The sequence below is a fragment of the Pituophis catenifer genome, unplaced genomic scaffold (genome assembly GCF_029215685.1).
Source record: "Pituophis catenifer annectens isolate HBS135680 unplaced genomic scaffold, rPitCat1.0.hap2 SCAF_2, whole genome shotgun sequence".
In the NCBI taxonomy this organism is placed as follows: Eukaryota; Metazoa; Chordata; class Lepidosauria; order Squamata; family Colubridae; genus Pituophis; species Pituophis catenifer.
In genome coordinates, this window is record NW_027256882.1 from 7,358,387 (window position 1) to 7,375,519 (window position 17,133).

The following is a 17,133-nucleotide window of genomic DNA, read 5'->3' on the forward strand; positions in this document are numbered from 1 at the left end:
CCAGGAGGCTGATCCACCTACCAATCAGCTTTTTTCTTATTTTCCTCCTCAAAAACTAAGGTGCATCTTATACTCCGAAAAATATGGTAATCTTCCAGAACATTTTTTTCTACCTGTTTATCCATCAGTCCTAAAAAAGAAACATTCTGTCTTAAATTGAATATTTATCTTTAAAATCATCTCTTTGAATGTAGGAGTTTGAGATTAATCTTTAAAGCTTTTTTTATTATGTGTTGACCAAGCATAATAAAATATCCCTTCATGTTTTCACATTTCCAACTCTACAAACCTTTTCAATAAAAAGGCCATGACATAATCTGGGGAAGTCTGCAAGATATTTTGCTGCCATATGTCCTCGGCCAGCATAGTACAAGCAAAGAACCTGTTTCCATCTTCATGACTTCTCAGCATCTTTCAAATGAGGCCATGCATCCAAAATCTGCATGGGTTCTACAGTGGAGATTTTCTCACATGGGTGAGGTATGGCAGGCATGTCAAGAGATTTGGACATTCAGTTTGTGCTAACTTGTGAAGAATATCATCTGTCAACCCTTCCTGAAATTAATCATTTAGGGGCAACTTCATTTTGCAAAGGGTGTTTTCCAAAGAGGAGTGTCCAAAAGAGCTCCAAGGCTGAAGAGCAGGGTCAAAGTTCTCAGCCATTCCAATGTCCTAAGGGTCAAGAGTGAAATTCTTAAACGGGGGTCATATCTGAGTAAGCGTCATTTCCTTTTTAGAGTTGTATCAAAGTTTATTTCCAGTCAGGGTTCTTTGCAGAATTGGTACAAGATCAGCATAATAAGCTTAAGGAATGTAGACAGACACTTCCTAGCCAAATTAGAAGGAAACCTGCGTCATCTAACTGGTGGACTAATTATGATACGGAAATTAAACAAGAGGGGAACTGAAACACAGCCTCATGAGATTTCTAAAAATAATTCCCACTGAATGCGATTATTGAGTGTCTGATTAATGTGGTTGGGGGAGAGAGGCAAGTTTAGGCATAAACTCCCAATAAGAAGGTTTGAGTAATTCATACATCTCCAACTACTTCTTGGGCACAATCCAGAGGTATCTGGGACATGAAAATGGGCCTTGGCTTGCCCAGTGAAGCTATTCTTACCTTCTTAAAATGGGCATTTGGAAGGGGATCCTATTCACAAAAAGAAGTCAGGCTGAAACAAGCATGGATTGCCAGCCAGCATCCTCTGAGGAGACCCATCCCCAGTGCCCAGGGGTGGGTTCTAAAAATTTTTACTACTGGTTCTGTGGGCATGGTTTATTTTGTGGACGTGGCTTGATGGTCATGTGACAATTCTTTAGGATTTAGCAGAGGTACTGGTCTATCAGGCTTTTAACTGCTTGCAGAGCTGTACTGGTCTACTCATTTGTTTTTGGAGGCATCGGTCTACTCATTTGCTTTTGGAGGCACCAGTCTACTCATTTGTTTTTGGAGGCACCGGTCTACTCATTTGTTTTTGGAGGCACCAGTCTACTCATTTGTTTTTGGAGGCACCGGTCTACTCATTTGTTTTTGGAGGCACCAGTCTACCCATTTATTTTTGGAGGCACCGGTCTACTCATTTGTTTTTGGAGGCACCAGTCTATCCATTTATTTTTGGAGGCACCGGTCTACTCATTTGTTTTTGGAGGCACCAGTCTACTCATTTGTTTTTGGAGGCACTAGTCTACCCATTTATTTTTGGAGGCACCGGTCTACTCATTTGTTTTTGGAGGCACCAGTCTACTCATTTGTTTTTGGAGGCACTAGTCTACCCATTTATTTTTGCAGGCACTGGTCTACTCATTTGTTTTTGGAGGCACCGGTCTACCACCACACTGCCTTTTAACACTGATCAGCTGTAGGGTGGCCCTTTGAAGCCCCGCGGCAAGAGTTTAAACAGTTTTTTTCCTTCTAGCCGATCAGCTGGACTCTGGAGGCAGCAATAGATTGGGGGTGGGGCCAAATAAAAGGTAAGAATAATGCGGGGGGGCAGGACCGGTTCGGTGACATCATATCGTCACTGCTACCGGTTCGGCAGAACCGGGCCAAACCAGGAGGAACCCACCACTGCCAGCGCCTGAAAGCTAGGTGGGCCTAGTGGAATCCTGGGGGGATTGTGCAAGATTACTCCTGCAGGGGAACCCTGGGGTCAACAGAAGCCTCTTTCTCCTTCCCAGAGTGATGGTCCATCTTGTGATTTCAGTGGAAGAGTTAAGCTACCCCAAGGTATCCAGGGTGGGTGGAGGTAGGATGGGAAGAAGGGGTGGGGGAAAAGCCCAGGCCATATCTCTTGCCACTGAGTCTGGCTTGTTAGCTTAGGATCCGTGGGATGGTGTTGTTTATCAGGGTGTCAGGGATTGTCTGAAGGTGACCCAGCTGCTGGTCCTGGCCAGAAGAGCAAGCTGAGGCAGGACCACAGTTTCATTTGCTCATCTGGAGGTGTTAACTGGGCTTTTGATGCCTCTCAGGGGATCAGGTTGGGTTTGACCAGCCTTAGCCAAGCCCACCATTGAGGAGACCTCCTCAGTCCCCTTTGCAAGTCAGATTAACAGAGTTGGAAGGGACTTTAAAGGTCATCTAGTCCAACCCCCCGCTCAATCAGGAGACCCTACACCATTTCTGACAAATGGCAGCCCAATCTTTTCTTGAAAGATTCCAGTGATGAAGCTCCCACAACTTCCGAAGGCAACTTCTGTTCTATTGGTTGATTGTTCTCACTGTCAGAAAGTTCCTCCTTATTTCCAGGTTGAATCTCTCCTTGATCAATTTCCATCCATCATTCCTTGTCTGGCCCTACAGCAGAGCCCCTGCAAGGGTTTTGTGTGATTGTTTCACCAGATGGTTGACACTTCTAGGTGCCCTGCAGAATTGAGCTCAGTGAGACAAATACTATTAACCATCATGGAAATATGTGGTCTCCTTAATATGGATTGTGAAAGAAAACTATTTCCTGGGCTGTGTGGCATCCATAAACCGAATTAATGGGTGAATTATACAGTTCATGTTAAGGGCATCCAGTTTTTTCAGGCATTTCTTTAGCGGTTTCAGCAAACTGGACTCATCTCCACCTGGTGCTGTCCAGAGTTGGTTCTGAATATTTTCTGGTGGATGCAAAGGAGTTGGGCTTTAGAGAGAACCAGGGTTAAAGTGACTTCTTTCTCCCTTCCATCCCAAAAGGAATTTCTAAGTAGCAGGAATCACATCCTTGGTCTCATCCTTGGTCAACCACAGAGCCAATGAGATATAAAAATATGCTTAATGCCTTTCACACATTTTGGTAGGTGGGAAACCTACCCCTCTCTGTATAAATGCATGAAGCAGGTCATCATACTAAACCAGCTTCTGGTTTATATATTTTGACATGGCACATTCAGCCAATGTAGCACTTCTTTTGTTTGTTTTATGTTTGTTTTATGTTTTATTTGATTTGTATACCGCCCTACTCCCGAAGAACTCAGGGTGGTGAACAGCCACAAGATAAAAACACATTAGTACAAAAGTTAAAACAGAATAAAACCAAATTAAATAATTTGGCTGAAGACTGATTTAAAACACCCCAATAAATTAAAACCAATTTAAAATTTGTATTTTAAAAGGAAAAAAGGGAAAAATTAGGCCAGGCCAGCCTGATAGAATAAAAAGGTTTTAAGAGCGCGGCAGAAGGTGCGTAGATCCGGGATCCTCCGTATCTCTGGGGGGAGCTCATTCCAGATAGTAGGTGCCCCCACAGAGAAGGCTCTCCCCCTGGGGGCCACCAGTCAACATTGTTTGGCCAATGGCACCCGGAGGAGCCCCTCTCTATGAGAGCGTACCGGCCAGTGGGAGGCTACTGGTGGCAGCAGGCGGTCTCGTAGATAACCAGGTCCTAAGCCATGGAGCGCTCTAAAGGTGGTAACCAAGACCTTGAAGTGCACACGGAAGACCACCAGGAGCCAGTGCAGCTCGCGCAGGAGAGGTGTTACATGGGAATGCCATGTCGCTCCCATAACCACCTGCGCAGCCACACTCTGCTCCAGTTGGAGCCTCCGGGTGCTCCTCAAGGGGAGCCCCATGTAGAGAGTGTTGCAGTAGTCCAGGCGGGAAGTGACGAGGGCACTTTTCATTAACCTGGTTGCGTGAACTCAACTAGATTTACCACAAATCTGTTATGTGTTGGCCAATGCAGTCTCTTGGCACACAGGATTGATTTTTTTAATAGGATCTGCTTTTGGATTTGATGTTCATGGGTACCCAGCATGAAATCTAAAGCCTCAGTTTGGAGACAACAACTACTCTAAGCTTAAAAAGTCTCTTTTTAAAGAAAAAGAAATTAGCCCATTATCTTCACATCTTGGCTGATGTCTCTGTCTCCTGTTTCAAGTTTCAGCCTACGTATACACAATACGCAATTTCCTGAGAGAATATGAGTTTTATTTTCAGGTATCAGAGGTAGCAATGGACTCAATAACCAATTTTGTTGTATACATCATGTACAATGACTATATCAGGGGTCTGCAACCTTAAACACTCAAAGAACCATTTGGACCCATTTCCCAGAGAAAAGAAAATACCAGGAGTCACAAAACCCTTCCCGTTCCTGACTATTTCTTGAGCGGCCACAAAACTAGCATATGTAGTTGAATTAAACGTTCTGTTTTCTTCCAAAACTTTTCTTTTCTTGGATTTATCCATGGTTGGCCTACCAGGGATTGAAAAGCACAATAAATCACATGCCAGCAGGTGTCGCACATTAGCTGTTGTGATGCATATTTTGAATGACAGGGAGCCGCAGCAGAGGGGTGAAAGAGCCACATGCGGCTCCAGAGCCGCAGGTTGCTGACCCCTGGACTATACTATACTCAGGAGTGTTAAACATAGCCAAGGCCTAGTTGGAAAATGTGCTTATTGAAGAAGAACATGCAAAAGAATCATCTAAAATTCATCCAATACTCAAGAGCAGGGTCAGGGTTGTCTGCCAGTCCAAGGGTCTAAGGGTCAAAAGTGAAATTCACATAGGATCATGCCTGAGCTAAATATTGTTTCCAGCAAAGAAAAGGGAAGGAACCCATTCTTTTCTACAGCAGGGGTGTCAAACTCAAGGCTCGTGGGCCACATCTGGCCTGTGGGGTACTTAGATCTGTCCCATGGGACTGTCCTGGAAACAGCAAAGGACCAGCCAGCAGTGCCTCTGCCAGTGAAAATAGAGCTTGGGAGGGCTGCAGGAGGCCATCCAGGCTGAAAATGGGGCCTGGAGGAGCCACGAGCGGTCCCCCTGAGCCCTGTTTTCACTGGCAGAGGGCTATCAAAACAAACTAAAAACGAAACAGATGGATAAATGTTTCCCATTTTGCATTTGAGCATCCAAGAAGGGACAGGAAAGGAGAAAGGGAAAGAGGAAAGGAAAAGGAAAGATGATTATTATTTATTTATTATTAATTCAACTTATATAACTTAGATAAGAGAGCAAGGAAAGAAGGGAAAGGAGAAGAAGGGAGAATGAAGAGGGAAGGAAAAGGGAGAAAAGTAAAGGAAGGAAGGAAGGAAGGAAGGAAAGTCCTGCCTTAGTACTTGGCCACCAGCAGCCCTGCTGCCCTTGCCTCTCACTACATTCTCATTTTACTTTTAATATAAGCTGCTCCTTTGTGTTGAGATCTGGCCTCAGGGTAATAATGTAGCACTTGGGGATGAAGATGCAGCCGAGCAGCCCAGCACTGGAGGCCAAGATGGAGAAGACCTGCACAGCCACCATGTATTTCCCTTTAGTGCTCAGATAGGTGGGTACAAAGGACACCCAGACACTGCAGAAGACCAGCATGCTGAAGGTGATCAGCTTGGCTTCGTTGAAGATCCCAGGGAGATTCCTGGCCAGGAAAGCCACAATAAAGCAGATGCCAGCCAGGAAGCCCATGTAGCCCAGGGCTACATAAAACATGGTAACAGAGCCTTCATTGCATTGCAGAATGATTTCTCCAGGCAGGGAGTGCGGGTCAGAGTCAGGGAAGGGGGGAGAGACTCCTAGCCAGGTGGAGCCAATGAGAGCTTGAATCCCAGCACAACAAAGTATAAGGGAGTTGGCCAGAGTCTTCCCCAACCACCTTTTCATGGTATTGCCTGGTTTTGTGGCCAGGAAGGCCAACACTACTGTGATTGTCTTGGCTAAGACTGAGGAGACAGCAGTTGAGAAGACGATGCTGAAAACGGTTTGACGGAGAAGACACGTGACTTTCCTTGGCTGACCAATGAAGAGGAAGGAGGTCAGGAAAGAGAACAATAAGGAGATCAGGAGGATGTAAGAGAGGTCCCTGTTGTTGGCCTTGACTATTGGAGTTTCCAAGTATCTAATGAAGATTGCTAAGACAAGCAGTGTGGCTAACGACAAGAAGAGGGCAAAGGAAGTCAGGATCATCCCCAGAAGTTCTCTGTACGATAAAAAGGTTATGATCTTGGGGATGCACTGATCTCGTTTCTCATTTGGATACTGATCCTCTGGACATTTGGTGCACCCTTTTGCATCTGAAAATAAAAGAGATGAGAGAACTATGGTTTATCTACCTCTTGCAATGTTAGCTTTTTTCTCCTTCAGTCTACCTTGTCCACCGTTGCCTTCCATAAATACATCATCTCAGATCGGTCAATTCCCTCAATTTTGATTTTGTTTATACTTTTCCCAGCAATCAATTTCATTCACACCTTTTATCTGAAAGTCTTTAGAATGTATACTTTAAAGTACTCTCTTTTGTGTGACTATATTTTTTGGCACTTTTCTCTTAATATGCTTTTCTTCAATTTATGGACAAATTGTGGGAAGTCAGCATGGAACTTTCGTACTAAAATAAATCTTTTTTTTTTTTTTTTTTGTAAAAAGGTCCACTTTTCCCCTCAGAAAAATTCTACAGAGATGGTCTGAGGCAAAATAGGTGTCAGGCCTGCCTTCGTTCAAAACCCAAGAAAGAAAACCCTCAACTAAGAGCCTTGGTAGTACAGGGGTTTAAGGCACCCTGTTATTAAGCTGCTTATTAAGACCAGCTGCCTGCAATTACTGCAGGGTTCGAATCTCGCCAAGGCTCAAGGTTGACTCAGCCTTCCATCCTTTCTAAGGTAGGTGAAATGAGGACCCAGTTTGTGGGGGCAATAAGCTGACTTTGTATAAATATACAAAAGGATGAAGGCTATTGCTGAGCACATTGTAAGCCGCCCTGAGTCTCCGGAGAAGGGCGGCATATAAATCAAATTAAAAAAAATAAAATAAAATAAACTCCATGTTTGTAGAGAAGAGGTACTTTTAATGAGTTGGAAATCATAGCAATGAAAGAAAAGCAAGATCTGAGCCAAAAGGCACGAACGTTACATATTGAAAGTTTCCCCAAATCCCTCCCCCCCCCCAAGGACCCAGGCTGAATGTCCAATCCCCATCCCACATAGTGTCATGTGGGGCACATCTTCAGGTGTTTTCGCCCCTCTGGTATGCCAAGACGGTTGACCTTGACTGGGTATAAACAAGTCCATTCAGCTGTGCAGTAGATTATGAGACCATCCTTTTCTTTTGGTTGACACACAGGCCGTCTTCACTCCAGCTCACTTCCCCACCCAAATGCCAATCTTCCCCCCTCCCCATTACTATGGCAGCCGATAGCAAACAAGCATCAAAGAGGCTGACAACAGGGGTTGACTGATGAGCCGTCTTTCTCTCAGATGGTTTCTTGCAACTCACCTCATGAGATTCATTCTGGATCTTAAGGCAAGGAAGACAAAAAAGAAACACCAAAATTGAGGATTCAGAATCTCTGACCACTCCCACTATGGGGACTTCCTCTTCAAAGCCACCCACCTTCCTGAGTGGAGATGGTCCCTTCCCCACAAGGAACACAGTCGTAGCAGCAAGGGGGCTCCCCTTCCTGAGGCACCATGAAGAAACCAAGATGGCAGCTCTCCACACACTTGGATTCAGGGAGGGACTAAGCAAAAATAGAAGACATGTCAAGGGCAATGTGTAGAAAACATGTTGTGTGCATCTGTGACATATGGGCATATGGGCTTGTTAGTCTATTATTTATTTATTTATTTATTTATTTATTTATTTATTTATTTATTTATTTATTGGTTCGATTTATATGCCGCCCTTCTCCGGAAACTCAGGGTGGCTTACAATGCATTAAGCAATAGCCTTCATACTTTTGTATATACCTGCTTAGTAGGGTTTTCAGGCCCCCTAAGCGGTGTTCTTTTTTATACAAAGTCAGCTTATTGCCCCCACAATCCGGGTCCTCATTTTACCTACCTTGGAAGGATGGAAGGCTGAGTCAACCTTGAGCCTGGTGAGATTTGAACTTGCAGTAATTGCAGGCAGCTGGTGTTACTTAACAGTGCTTTAGTCTGCTGTGCCACCAAGGCTCCTCTAGATATCAGCCAGCCTTTGGGGTGAGGAAAAGTGCTAAAGAAGCTCAATTTTGGGCCATGAAGGACAGCTGTGCTTTCACAAAGGGCTGATGAGGTGACCTGGCTGCCAGTGAGGGCTGTGGTTGGGAGATGTCAAAAAAGCATTTCCATTGGTGTATATCAGACTAGAGCAGTGATGGCAAACCTTTTTGGCACTGAGTGCCGAAAAGGTTGTGTGGAAACATCACGCGCACATGCTCATTAGGGCCACGCTCCAGAAAAATGAAACTTCTGGGTTCTAGCGCGCATTCACACCCAACAATTAGCTGGCTGGCGTGCACCCTGGTTTTCGGCACTGCCGCACGCACGAAGGACAGCTGATCATCATGCGTGCATGCGTGCCAGAAACCCGGAAGACAGGCAAGACCCACGTCTGCCAGGCAACATGGCTTCATGGGCCACTTTGGGCACCCATGACATAGGTTTGTCATCACGGGACTAGAGCCTTGGGGGACATCACACATTTCCTCAGTTGGCAGTTGCTTCCCGTCTAATGTAAACATTTGAGAGAAAGAGAAGAGGGGAGACAGATTGGATCGGATAGAAAAAAAAATCTGTGAATGGAATAACTGGAGGTAAAGTTTGGAAATAAAGTTTAAATGGTTGGTTTCAGGTTGGGAAAAAAGAAAAAAATGGTCCTGCAGTGGATTTCCTGGAAAAAGGAACGTGGATGAAGATGATGGCACAAAAATGTTATACTCAGATGATACATGGATTGATTAATAATGTACAGGAATGTAGGAAGAGATATAACTATAAAGTGGGGCAAACTGGTAGTAATAAAAACTACTGGTTCGGGCGAACTGGTTGAACTGGTAGTTTAAAAAGCTACCAGTTCAGGTGAACCAGTATTTTAAAAAAGCTACCAGTTCCTCCGAACCGGTATTTCTGATGATCAGAAATACCTTATTTCTACAGAAATAAGAGCCTTGGTGGCGCAGCAGACTGGTGCTGTTAAGTAGCACCAGCTGCCTGCAATTACTGCAAGTTCAAATCTCACCAGGCTCAAGGTTGACTCAGCCTTCCATCCTTTTGAGGTAGGTAAAATGAGGACCCGGATTGTGGGGGCAATAAGCTGACTTTGTATAAAAAAGAACACCGCTGGGGGGGTGGGGGCGAAAGCCCTACTAAGCAGGTATATACAAAAGTATGAAGGCTATTGCTTAACGCATTATAAGCCGCCCTGAGTCTCCGGAGAAGGACGGCATATAAATCGAACCAATAAATAAATAAATAAAGCAAAAAAGAAACTTGAAATGAAGATGTATGTGAATTGAAATTGGGGCTGCTCGAATACCATTTCAGATTGAATTGAAAAAGAAAACAACAAGGGAGTGGAGAAGGGGAGAGGAACAGAGAGGGGGAAGGAGGGGAGTTGGGAGGTGAGAAGAGGAGAAAAGAAGAATGGGAAAAGGAGGGGAAGAAAGAAGGGGAAAAGAAGAGTAGGAGAAAGGGTAAGAAAGGGAGGAAGAATAGAGGAGAGGGGAAAGAGGAGAGGAAGGAGAAAAGGAAGGAGAGGAGGAATGAGGAAAGTAGAAAGGGATAGAAGAGGAGAGAGAAGGGGAGAAGAAAAGGAAACGTTGTATTAAAATAAAAGGAGATGATAGAAGAGCAGACCCGAACAATTAATTAGCAAATAGAAGTTAAAGAATAAGGTGAATGAACCATGATCAATGTAGACCAAAGACTACATTTAAATATGTTGATTAAAAAAAATAAAATTAAAAAAAAATATTAAAAAAAGAAAAGAAAAAGGAACGTGGAGACCCAGATGGTCATAAGCTCCACCGAAGAGCCAAGAGGAGAAGGAGGGAAGAGGGGATTGAAAAGATAAAAACTGTTTTTGTTCCCCAGGTCAGGATAGGATAGGAGGTCTGCAGTGGTGGGTTTCTACCAGTTCGCCCCAGTTTGGCAGCAATGGGAGGCTCTGCCCACCTGCCTGGACATCATCACAAATGTTCTGCGCATGCACAGAAATGCCATGCTCGAGTGCTCACAGTTCCGAAGCGGTAGCAAAGGTAAGTGAAACCCATTACTGGATGCCTGGAGTTTGTCTTCTGATTAAGAGAAAGCTTCTTAGCATTAATTGATACCTGGTTTGTCTATCCCTGTGAACTTCAAGCAAGCTTATGACTATTTCCTCATTAACATCCTAAATTTAAGGGCTCTGCTTTCGTCAGACCTCATTTAAATGGACATACAACACATGTAACATGTTTGACTACATGCGATTGTTTCCCTATGCAAAGAGGGAGTTACTTTTGTCAGGTCCAATCAGCTTTTCTGTTGCATTTCCTTTCATTCATCATAAAATGGAATGTAAGCTGAGAATTGGGGTTCCCTCTTTGGATGAGACTCAAATTGAAATTGAAAAAATGAAGATGAAACTGAAATACTTTGGCCACCTAATGAGAAGGAAGGACTCCCTGGAGAAGAGCCGAATGCTAGGAACAATTGAGGGCAAAAGAAGAATGGGACGACAGAGAATGAGGTGGCTGGATGGAGTCACTGAAGCAGTCGGCATGAGCTTAAATGGACTCCAGGAGATGGTACAGGACAGGAAGGCCTGGAGGAACATTGTCCATGGGGTCGCGATGGGTCAGACATGACTTTGCAACTAACAACAATAACTTTGAATGAGAGAAATCATTTTTAGTCAGAATGTTCTGAATCAATCATAATAAGATGACCTTCCTGTCTTGGTCTGTTTCATTGTTAGCCTGGGAAGCCAGATTTGGCTAACAGTTGTGGGTCAGGCAGACACCTCCCTAATTCTCTGGAGCAGTGGTGGGTATCAAAATTTTTTACTACTGGTTCTGTGTGTGTGGCTTGGTGGGCATGGCAAGGCTTGGTGGGCGTGGCTTGGTGGGCATGACAGCCAAAGGATACTGTAAAATCTCCATTCCCTCCCGATCTGTTGGACCTCGGGAGGCAGAGAATGGAAGGGGGCGGGGCCAGTCAGACGTGGTATTTACCGGTTCTCCGAACTACTCAAAATTTCCGCTACCGGTTCTCCAGAACTGGTCAGAACCTGCTGAATATCACCTCTACTCTGGAGGGTCAGAAGGGGAGGCAGTGCAGCAGGTTGAGTCCTGCAATAGCCAATCTCCCAGAGAGCAGTTCTGGCACTCCTGTGGTTTTGAAAAGAACTGAGGAAGAAAAATTCCCTTCACCTGGTTGAGCCATTTGGGGGACACCATCACATCCTGGTCAATAGCAAACATGGCTTTTCCTGGTCCCTGTCTTGTTAGGCTCCCAAATTTTGCCCGGGCAACTGACTGATTGGGAAACTGGGCCCAACTCATGATGTCAAGGTCAGCAGCCAGCTCTCCATTCTCATCCAGATATAATCCATCCAAGGAGTTATTGTAAAGCTGTGAGTTTTGCAGGAAAAGATGAAGCTAAAACAAGAGAGAGGAGGAGAAACTCAGAAAACAGAACACGGATTCTGACAGGATCATTCTGCACAGTTCCAGTATTCTGTATCTATACCGTGTTTCCCCGAAAATAAGACCCTGTCTTATATTTTTTTGGAACCACAAAATAAGCGCTTGGCCTTATTTTCGGGGAGGTCTTATTATTTTGGGTTGTGTGGAGCAAGATGGGGCTCCTCTTGCTGTCTTACCTGATTTCCAGCTCTGTCTCCCTAACCCTAACCAGAGGAAATAGTGGGGACCAGCTGTGCATGCATTTAAATATTTTCAGGGAGGGCTTATTTTCGGGGGGGGACTTACTTTAGCGTATGCGCTCAAAAGTCCGATTGGGCTTATTATCAGGGGAGGTCTTATTTTCGGGGTAACAAGGTATTTACTGCAATGCTTATATTTAGTAGGGATTTCTGTATGGTCCATGGGTGCAATTAACCCAATCAACAAAATACATAACATAACAATAATAAAGTGAAAGGAAAAAACCTTAAAGGACATTAGCTTATAAAGTTTATGAAATTAATTTACTATGTATTAAGGCTCAGACCATGAAAAATATTGCCAGCCTCTCTTACTATAATTATTATAATAAAAGCAGTCTTGAAATCAACTTGAAATCAACATGGCTTAGGATCTGGTTACTTACGGGACCACCTACTACCATCAATAGCCTCCCACAGACCAGTACGCTCCCACAGAGAGGGGCTCCTCCAGGTGCCGTCGGCCAAACAATGTCGGCTGTCGGCCCCTAGGGGGAGAGCCTTCTCTGTGGGGGCACCGACGAACTGGAATGAGCTCCCCCCAGAGATACGGAGGATTCCGGATCTGCGCACCTTCCGCCGCGAGCTGAAGACGCTTTTATTTCATCAAGCTGGCCTCGCCTAAATCTTCTCCCTTTTAAGTGTAAATTTTAAATTTTTACTGTATTTTAAAATATGGGTATTTTAAATTATGGGTATTAATTCAGCCAAATTTATTTAATTCATTTTATTCGATTTTAAATTTTGTATATCTATGTGTTTTATTTCATGGCTGTGCACCGCCCTGAGTCCTTCGGGAGTAGAGCGGTATAGAAATTCAATAAAAACTAAAAAACTAAAAACTAAAACTATATTGGTTTCTTAGTCTGGTCTGTCTTGTAGAGCTGATATTAATCTTGCAAGTTCCGATATGCTGCCGTCTTCTCTCATGTTATCTTTATGTAAATTAGGGATGGGCTAATGTTATAATGCATATGAAAAGGGCCAGGGGTGGGCTTCAAAAGTTTTAGCAAGGGGTTCTCTGCCTGGTTACTGGGTGGGTGTGGCCATGATGGGCGTGGCCTAGTCGGCCTCCTGCACCACAGCAAGGGGGGCATTTTTGCCCTTCCTGGGCTCCAGAGGCTTTCCTTGAGCCTCCAGGAGGGCGAAAACGACCTCCCCAGGCACTGGAGGTTTTCTGGAGACCAGAAATGGCCTGTTTCCAGCCTTCCTGAACTTCCAGCAGGCCTGTGTTTTGCCCTCCCCAAGCCTTCGCACATGCCCTGCACTAACCTGCATCCAAAATGGGCCACGTGGGGACTCCTGGGAGGGAAGGGTTGGGATGGGTGGTGCCAGCCAGGAGTGGGATTTGGGGGTTCTCCGAACTGCACAGAATCTTAGCTGGAGGTTCTCCCGAACCCCTGCGAACCTCCAGCAGCCCATCCCTGAAAAGGGCCCATGTTACCAATGATGTTCACACAGAGCTAGCTCAGGACTATAAATATGGTGTCAGGAAAGCTAGATCTCTGAATAAAATACTAGACTCCATAGATAAGTTTAACAAAAATAAGAAAGAATGGCCCCAGAGGATTATGCAGAGAGAATACCTGCCATGGCTGTAAATGCTGAGCAGCCAACCAATCGTTATTATCCTTCACTTTTCTCTTGGATCTGGATGAATAGGCAGCATTTAAGACCCTGGCCACAGTCCATATAGAGCGATAAGTGATGTAGCTGTCAAGAGACAGGATTCCTTCGATCTGCTCTTGGGGCAGAGCTTCTACATCCTTAATCTCTGGGCATCTTGTCCAGCCTTTCACGGACAAGCCATGCTTGGAATAGGAACAGTGAAATGCTTTGTCTTTAAATTCTGTCATAGCCTTGTAGACAGATGGAAAATCACCATAGTTGGCATTTCTACCCGTCTGGATTAAGAAGGAAATATAGCCATAGATGGATGGAATAATCAATGTAGTATACCGTAAATCCAAAGTGAAATCCCACAAAGCTGAAGTGATCCAGACCTTTCCAACTGTGGGTTTTGTGTAAGCTTCAATGATCTTCTGAGTAATGAATATTCCTCTAATGAAGGAATCAATCTCCACACAGTAAACAAAGACATTGACTTGTCTCCATTTGTACCATTGAAATCCATCAATATGTACATGAGGGGCAGCCACAGGGATGCTTTGAGATAAAACAACGCAAATGCCGTTCCTGACAAGCAGAGGAGTCAAACTTCTCATGAACGTCTCTCCACCATCAGAGTCTGGAGCAACCAGACCGACCAACGTCCACCCGAAATACTGGAGCAGTTTGATAATTGCGGGATATTGAACTCCTTTTTTGGGGACCATTCGGTAGAAAAAAGGGAAAAGTATTTTGTCATTCAGAGTCTGTGGAACAGGAACATAACTGATCTGAAAAGGGAAATTGTATTAATTGTTGAGTCAAATTCAAGCCAAGATATTGTATATATCTTTATATATCTATATATATAATCAATCTCTATCTATCTATCTATCATCCATCTATCTATCTATCTATCTATCTATCATCTATCTATCTATCTATCTATCTATCTATCTATCTATCTATCTATCTATCTCTATCATCTATCTATCTATCTATCTATCTATCTATCTATCTATCTATCTATCTATCTATCTATCTATCTATCTATCTATCTTTATCCCCATTCCTAAGAGGTCTGTAAGGGGCCTTCCATCCTTGTCCTACTGTCCCCATTTATTCGTACCCATTTCCTGTATTAATATCCATGTTTATACTTATGAATGTTATCTCATACATGTTTGACAAACTAACTAACTAACTAAATATTATTAAGATAACAATCCTAGTTCTAGTATGCCAGAGGAAAGCACCTCAACAAGACTATATACATGTTTTTTCTGGTTGATCTGTTCATAGGTTACACCCCCTTCCACTAAGCCTTGAGTATGCAATGTTTATTCCACAAGTAGGAAGAATCTAACTTGGATTGGACCAAGGTATTTCAGATCTGACTGGTTTAACATTTACTGTTCTTTGTTAATTTAGAGCCACTCTAATTGCATTAGGCCAATGGTTTCAGTGATGAAAAGCTGCCTTTTAATTTCATGGAAAATTCAAAGGAGGAGTAGGGTCCCCCAACCCTTGCACACACCTGTGGGATTTTATAAATGCCCAACATATTTGAAATCTGAATGGAGATATCAGCGTTGGACCCATCAAAGACTACCACGGGTCTATTATGGCTTCCACACCTGTAGTTTGGAATATTTGCCTCCCCAGTGGAAAGCAAATCCAGCAAGGCATCCAAAGTCATGACTGAGTTGAAATGGTTTTCATGGAAGTTGTAGCCCAGGGAGATATTGGTTAAGAGCTGGAGATCCTGGTTGATCTCCTGGATGGCAAATAGGAAGGAGAGAATTTTCCAGGAAAACATGGATCCCTTCCTGAAAATATATACATTCCACAACATCATTAATGAAAATAATCTAATTTTTATAGAAGTCCACAAGGATGTCTAAATGTAACCTAAATCACTGGTCAACATATAAAGACAATGTTTGAATGTTGTAAATAATAAGGCACACATTTAATATTCTTGTGATCATCATTTCCCCAATAACCGCCTTGAAATCCCCTCAGAAAAGCTCAAGGTTGACTCAGCCTTCCATCCTTTCTAAGGTAGGTAAATTGAGGACCCAGTTGTGGGGGCAATAAGCTGACTTTGTATAAATATACATAAGTATGAAGGCTATTGCTTAGCGCATTGTAAGCCGCCCTGAGTCTCCGGAGAAGGGCGGCATATAAATCAAAGAAAAAAAAATGAAGTTAAGCAAAATAGTGAAAGCAAGAATGAAAAATATAAATTTATTAGAGTGTAGCAGTAGTTTATACATCTTCTCTCATGTTATCTTTGTGTAAATTAGGGAACAGTTAATGATATAATGAATATAAGAGATGAAAAGGGCCCATGTTACCAATGATATTTATACAGAGCTAGCCAATGACTATAAAAAGTATGGTCTTATTTAATCTAAGCTTTATAATCCTTAATGCTTCAGGATGCCCAAGGCAAACAGAATAAATGATCTTTGATGGGTGACCATCCAGACTTTGTTGAGATGCTTACAGGAAGAAATGTTACTACCTTCTGAGCTGAGAAATAGCTCCTGTGCTTCCAAAGATGTCCTAGGGTTACCCCTCCTGCCTTATTGAAATGTCCACCTCTTGCTCCAAATTCTGCAAGGATGGATGTTTCATGTTGGAAAATGATACTCCAGGTTTCATCCATCTTCTCTTCCTCAGAAGGTAAGGAAGTCACAGAATAATAGAGGTGGAAGAGACTTTGGAGTTATTCTAGTCACTGCTTGGGCAGTGGACTCCGTACCATTTCAGACAAATGTTGTCCAGTCTCTTTTTGAAAGCTTCCAGTGATGGAGCACCCACAACTTTTGAAGGCAAGTTGTTCCATTGGTTGATTGCTCTCACCATTAAGAAATTTCTCCTTAATTTATCCTGGGACATCTGCCTGCTGTTGGAAGTGCGCCTACAGCAATGGAACCTATTTTCACCAATGGTGGACCTGCCCACAGGCGGTTAAATATTGGAAAAAAATACGGCAATGGATATTGGAAATCACACAGATTAATTTGGAATTAAGACCTGAGATTTTCCTATTGGGGGCAAAACCTTTGAATGTTAAATCAGATATATGGTTCTTGTTGATTCACATTATCACTGCAGCAAGATTAGCGTATGCGCAGGAGTGGAAAAATCAATACTTACCGATAGATTTGAAAATAATATATAAAATTAATGAGTGTGCGGAATCAGATAGATTAACTAGACTGATCAATGGTAAAAAAAAGATTCAGAATTTTATAACAGTTGGAAATTATGGTACGATTGGGTCCAGAAAAGGTGGGATAGAATAGATATATGATGATGTATATATATGATGGCAAATATGTATGTATAAAGGAATGACTTTATATTTATGGACAATGTAATCACATTATACCATGGTGGCAGGATT

The 17,133-nt window shown here is 43.3% G+C and overlaps 1 protein-coding gene across 1 annotated transcript; it reads right to left on the reverse strand.

Moving 5' to 3' along the window:
* Positions 1-5,594: 5,594 nt before the first annotated feature.
* Positions 5,595-15,540, reverse strand: LOC139309276 (vomeronasal type-2 receptor 26-like). Its single transcript, XM_070933331.1, has 5 exons — positions 15,253-15,540; positions 13,694-14,506; positions 11,593-11,820; positions 7,812-7,938; positions 5,595-6,496 (listed from the first exon to the last, which is right to left on the reverse strand). The coding sequence occupies exons 1-5, from the start codon at positions 15,532-15,534 to the stop codon at positions 5,595-5,597; spliced, it is 2,352 nt and encodes a 783-aa protein (XP_070789432.1). The 5' UTR covers positions 15,535-15,540.
* Between the last annotated feature and the right edge of the window lie 1,593 nt (positions 15,541-17,133).

Coding starts and splice junctions, on each gene's coding strand:
- LOC139309276 (XM_070933331.1), bottom strand. CDS start 15,534: ATGTTTTCCTGGAAAATTCTCTCCTTCCTATTTGCCATCCAGGAGATC. Junction 14,507..15,252: donor GCATTTATAAAATCCCACAG/GTGTGTGCAAGG, acceptor TTCCCTTTTCAG/ATCAGTTATGTTCCTGTTCC. Junction 6,497..7,811: donor GACCATCTCCACTCAGGAAG/GTGGGTGGCTTT, acceptor TTTTATTTTCAG/ATGCAAAAGGGTGCACCAAA.